General features: G+C 39.2%; 1 protein-coding gene across 1 annotated transcript in view; it reads left to right on the plus strand.

The window, feature by feature from the left end:
- LOC114003088 (cytosolic phospholipase A2 epsilon-like) overlaps positions 1-5,540 on the plus strand; it is a 28,542-nt gene extending 23,002 nt beyond the window's left edge. Inside the window, exons 16-20 of the mRNA XM_027749715.2 lie at positions 2,037-2,144; positions 3,043-3,234; positions 3,625-3,791; positions 4,924-5,110; positions 5,332-5,540. Of these exons, the coding sequence (XP_027605516.1) occupies positions 2,037-2,144; positions 3,043-3,234; positions 3,625-3,791; positions 4,924-5,110; positions 5,332-5,540 (863 nt within the window). The remainder of the gene's footprint in view (positions 1-2,036; positions 2,145-3,042; positions 3,235-3,624; positions 3,792-4,923; positions 5,111-5,331) is intronic.
- Positions 5,541-6,000: the final 460 nt, after the last annotated feature.

Genomic DNA, 6,000 nt, shown 5'->3' on the forward strand with positions numbered 1-6,000 from the left:
AGTGAGTTTTATTATTCTTATTTCAGTAAAGTACATAGCATCCAGCAATGTATGAAAAACAGCTTTGCAGCTTTTAGGGAATTCTTCTTTTAATTTTAGCTAATACTGGAAATCTCTACTACCCTCCTTTGTACATTCGTTCTCTGGGGTGCAGTTGTCTGTAGACAAGTCTGTCTACTCCTAAACCCTTAACAACAGATATTTTGCATGTAAATAAGCACATCACCCAACAGAACAGCAAAGATACTGGCAAGAAATGGTTTACTTATAAAGTGAAAAATCTATGCAATCAGCAACACCAGGTAGTATTCCTTATTTGGTGTTCATCCATTGCAGTTTCTCAATAACAGTGGGGTAGTGTATTCATACCTGAGGTGTCCAGATAGCAAGCACACCCAACACATCCGACCTGGGCAGAGCTTTCTTCTCAACCTTAGCACCTGAGGCAGGTGACCCCATAGCCACAGGTGTATCTTTATAAAGGATAAGGTGGAGAGTTAAAGCAACGTTGCCATCTATAGATACCACATGCAATGCCCTCTTGGGTTATGATTAAAATGTACTATTAGTGATAGCATGATCGTTTAAGGATAAAAGCAAGGTGTCATTTGCAGAAAGAGAAAAGACCTTTCATAAGAGCAGTGGCTAGATCTGGAAAGACTGGATGAGCTTATGGGGATACAGGACCCTCAGGTTTCCAGAAGAATGCTTGGTGTGTATGAGAGCTTGTCTGCTCTTTTCAACTCTGTCAGCCTAGTAAAAGATACTCTCTCTCTCCACAGTTCTTACTTCAGCAAATATAAGTACCAAGAAAATTCAGTGCAAGAGATTAGGGCAACATTGCTACGTAATTATAACCAAATTCTGGGGAGATAGCAGTGTTTGAAAGACATTAAAATGCAGAAACAGTGTCCCAGGACTGAGGGAGCCAGAAGAGTTATGGAGTGAAAAGACACCAAGAGAAGACAGGAGAAACCAGAGGAGTTGCCTTCTCACAGCAGGGCTGAACAGAAGCTTCTCAAGTTGCAGAGGGAGGAGGTTGTCTTGACAGAAACTAGCCAGTAATTATATGCAAATGAACTCTGGTTGCCACCTCTAAGTGTATAGCCAGAGAGCCCTAATGTGATTTCTTAATTTTGCATTTTTAACTTTTCTTATGTCAGTCCTAGTCTTACAAGGACTTCCTATGAAGCAGACCCTTGGCTTCCTGTCCCACTTCATGAACAAACAAGGTTTAAAAGGGAATTTTATACCTGTTACTAATTCATGGAATGAATAATTATTGTATTGTGCAATTCAAATTATTGCATCCTTTGCAATGTATGGCTTTTGCAAAGCTTTCACTGCTGGAGATTTTCAAGGCAAAGCGCAGCACTGCCTTCTTCCTCTCAGGGCCTGTGGCAGAGTTGTGGAGGAAGAAATACTTTCCAAGATTCAAGAGACTTTTGGAGATTTCTGCACTGTGGAGATATTTTTATATGTTTTTTAAGTGGGAGAGAAAAAGTGGAAGAAGCCCTATGGGGATAAGAATAACGAGGAGAGGAAGAGAAGTCTCATTCACAAGACTTTGTGCAAAGAGAAATCTTACAAGGGACAGTGAAGATGTCTTTTATTAAAGACAATCCCAAATTGTGCTCTAACCATTTGACTGTTAGCAGTCCAGGAGCAGCTTCCAAACTTTAACTGAGTATCCACTTGTGTATGACATACTTTGTAGACCAGACACTTATTTTATAGGAAATGATGTGGGTTTGCTCTCTGATGACAATTGCTTATAGGATGGAAAATGTTAGTTTGTATGTGGCAATGAATTATAGTGGCTATAGGCCTTGCACAATGTTTTAAACTATTTAGGATCCTCTTTGAGGACAGAATGCTAGTTGATGAAAAGAACTTCATACAGATTTTGGTGATAATTTGAAGACCTTGAGGCTTTCCAATACCCCTTGCAAAGCTGAGAGGTTATTTTTTTTTTTAGGGATATTTCCCATGAAAATGTTTCTGAAGAAGTTTCCCTGTTCTCTACCATTGCACAGGTCTATGGAGCAATGTCTTTTCCTACAATCTTTTGGATGCCTTGCATTCATCAGATCCTACAGAAAGACGCTCACTGAGGTGTACCCAACACAGGGTTGTTGATGTTGGTTAGTAACATTTCTGTTTTATCTCATAAATTCCAAGATTTCATGTTGCCAGCTACATCTAACTAGGTTTACCCTCTGAATTCTTTCATAGCAATATTATTTCCATTAGTCTCCTTTGAACTGAATTTATGCAAATATGAAACTATTGAAGTTTATAAACAGTCTTTGCCAGGGGCCCTTCAGTGAACCTTCACGTTCTAACAAACATCTCAGTGCTGTGTTCTCTGCCTCAGCAGATGGCGCTTTTCTTATGTTGTTGTTGAAGACTTAGAGATAGCAATTATGTGAAGCTCCATTCCAATTTTCTTTGATCTTGTTGTAAACCTGTGTTTTCCTTAGAGGTGTTGACTGTCCTTTTGTTCAGATGTGGTTAGTGAGTTTGGTTTACAGACTTTTCATCAGTTTCTCCAGGGAAGTGTTGCAGAATCCTGAGCTCAATAAATACCTGTGATAGAAAGGCCCTCTTTCCCAATCTAATAAGGTGCCATTTAGCACAACGCTTTTTCTGTGCTCTTTTCTGGATGTCTGAGTCTCCTGACACTTTTTTTTTTTTTTTTGCAAAGTCAGTTTGTATCAATTTTGAAAGAAATGGGTCCAGATTCTCAGCCTACCCTGAGCTTCACGCAGGGAATCAGCTCATGGGTTCTGTCAAACAAACAGTAGATCACTTTTTCCAGCTTTAGCAAGTTTGTTGCCATTTTGACTCTGTTTTTCATGGAATATGCTTTACTGAAGATTGATTTCCTTCTTGTTCCTACTTTACATTTATTTAATTGTATGTTGCCATGTCTTATTAGGATCTTCTTTTCTCTAGCAAGTATTAAATGCCTTCTGATATTTTAAGTATTGCAAAGAACTGTATCAAAACAACAATTTTTTCATCTTCTCTACCCTTCAGAAGATGAACCCTCCCCACCAGATGGGAGCCATGAGTTGGAGACTTACTTAGTGACCCCCGAATGTGGCATCGTGGGCATTATTCGGCGACTGCTGACAGAGCGGGTGATTTTTTCGAAGTTCTACAACTTCCTGAAGGGGTTCCAAGTGCACAATGCATACCTTCAAAGCAAAAACTTCTGTATGTGGAAAGGTAAACACTCCTGAATATTATTTATTACCTTCTTAAATGGTTGGTGTCTTCATCAGGGAAGGCAGAGGATGAACATTTGAAAACAAATATTTCAAGATAACTATTTAAATTTCATCCAGCTAAATCAGCTTCAGGAATTCCCTTGATTCCAGGAAAGGAAATTATTGCTCATTGGAGTGAAAGAAGAGCAACAAGAGAATTGAAAGAGCCTTGTCTTTTTACCTTGAACAGGTCTCTCTTTTCTGTGTCAAGTTTGAGCTTCTGTAGTGTGCCAGGATCTTGGAAAGAAAATGTAATGGGGAGTCAAGAGTAATTTTTCCTCCCTTATTAGTCAAACAACAGAGATATTACTTCAGTGAATCGCTCATTGTAAAAAATATTTCCTTTTAGATACTGTACTAGAGCATTTCCCCAACCAGCTGACAGAAACAGCAGAGTTCATGTGCCTGGCAGACACGGCAGGATACATCGATATTAGCTATCCACCACTCATGAGGTCGGAGAGGAAAGTGGATGTTGTCCTGCACTTAAACTATTCTTCTGGATCACAGACATTGGTGCGATGACCACTCTATTTTTTTTTATAATGACTGCTGCCTTTTAGTCCTCTTAACCCTCCTTATGTTCTGAGAATTCAGAATAATTTACGTAGAATAAACTGATGGGAGAGAAGGATTCTTGGTCTGCAGATTCCATTATGCAGATGCTTAGGTGTCTCAAGTGGTGCTGGTAAAACATGGAAAATCTCCTTAAGAGAACAGAGGTGGTATCAGTTCTTCTAAATATTTCATTTGAATTAACCCTCTAATAGCTAAATGCTATCTCCTAAACGTGTGTGCTCCTGTGATCTTGATATGGCTATCAAGACAAAACTTCGGTTGTCTTGTGATATTCATCTAAAGTTACCCACATGCAGTATAATTAGAAGTAATTTGTCCAGTTGTCTTTAGAACAGTAACTGATTTTTTTGTTGTTATTCTAAATTATGGAAAAGAATTGTCCTTTGACACCATATCTGCTGTTTCAAATACCAGCTAATAATCTGGTATATAATTCCTGTTACTAGATTAGACAGAAATTCTTGAAGATTAAAATTTTCATACATGCCTACCAGACTCAGAAACAAAAATCCTATTTTCAAAAATTACTACAAGATTAACATTTCAGTTTAGATGGTATTTGCTCCCAGATCACTCTTTGCTTACATCACTTTTCAGAACCATCCTAAGGCATCTAAGACAGACAGAGGCTTTTAAATATTTCATACTGAGTCAAAAAAGTGTTTGTATTTCTCTGAATCTGCGTTTAAAAACTGTGCTATTTCAGATTCCTGTCCATTCTACTCATTTTAGGGTTTTCTCCAAGAGAGGTGTGTTTCTGTGTCCTAAGCTTCTAGGCCACCCTTCCCACAGCCTTGAACATCTTACCTATGTTGTAGGTTAAGGCTGTTGAGGAGGGTGAGGTAGAACAACCATCAGGAGTGCAAGTTGGAGGCTGAGCCTTGAACTGTTGTTCTGTAATAACTGGTACTTAATATCTCACATAAGACACAAGGACAGAAGAAATATTGACAGCAAACCCTGCTCCCATATCTTTTTGAAGATCTTTTGATGGATGTATTGTGCACTAGGAAAAGTGGTGGGGTGTGGCAGAATTTCTGACCTTTTCTTTTTTTTTTTCTGAATTCAGCCTTTGGAAGAAGCCTCCAAGTACTTCCAAAAACAGGGAATCCCATTTCCCAAAATCCATATGAGCGAAGAAGAAAAGAAAAATCTAAAGGAGTGCTACATCTTTGAAGACACAGAGACCCCAGAGGCACCGACAGTGGTGTTTTTCCCACTGGTGAATGACTCCTTCAGAAAATACAAAGAGCCAGGTAAGCAATGGGACAGAGGTGGTCCTCCCACCACCTGTCTGCCCTTTGGCTGTGTTGGGATGGGACACATGGTCTAGTGTGGTCTCCTCCCTCCCCTGCTGTCCTTCCCATGGGAGAGAAATGCAATTGTCAAGGCAGCGAAGAGTAACTTGTGCTCCACCTGGAAAGTGGGAGGTGGGCCCAAATCTCTACCCCACTGACAACCTTTCTTTATTTGTTAGGTGTGGAGCGCAGCCCTGCTGAGATGGCACAGGGCAACGTCGATGTTTCTACCATTTTTTCCCCATACTGCTTAAACAGCTTTACCTACACGGGGGAGGACTTTGACAAGCTGATAGAACTGACCAGCTACAATATTCGGAACAACCAACACCTGATCCTTCAGGCTTTGAATTCCGCCATAGAGCAGAAACGACAGCGCAAAAAATAAACACTCTCCTGAGTTCCACAAAAATATCTGCCTGATTTTTTTTCTTCTTGCAAAAGAATCAAGACCTGTCTGTGAATGAGCACAATAAACTTTGGAAACTTACAGACTTGTGGTTTCTCTCTACCACATGGCAATCCTAGATAAACCAATCAAACAAAATATTGATTAGGCTTGTGCTTTATTTATCTTGGATTTCACTGCTGGTGAACTTTTTTTCCATGCATATATGTGTATATGCAGTAAATTAAAGATTAGAAAATATAGGGTTTATTGGCAAGTTTTTTAAATGCATGAATCTCGGACAGCAGTACAAATTCTTTCAAAATTCGCTACACTGCCAGAAGTTATGTGCAAAGTGAAGACAAATTAGCCACAGATATTTAATTTATTACAAATCTAGCGCAACAGAAAAATACATAATACATTTGGACAATTTCAAAGAACATGAAAACTATATTTT

This window comes from Pipra filicauda, unplaced genomic scaffold (genome assembly GCF_003945595.2).
Source record: "Pipra filicauda isolate LSUMZ 115617 unplaced genomic scaffold, ASM394559v2 scaffold6_size6359152_pilon, whole genome shotgun sequence".
NCBI classification, from domain to species: domain Eukaryota; kingdom Metazoa; phylum Chordata; class Aves; order Passeriformes; family Pipridae; genus Pipra; species Pipra filicauda.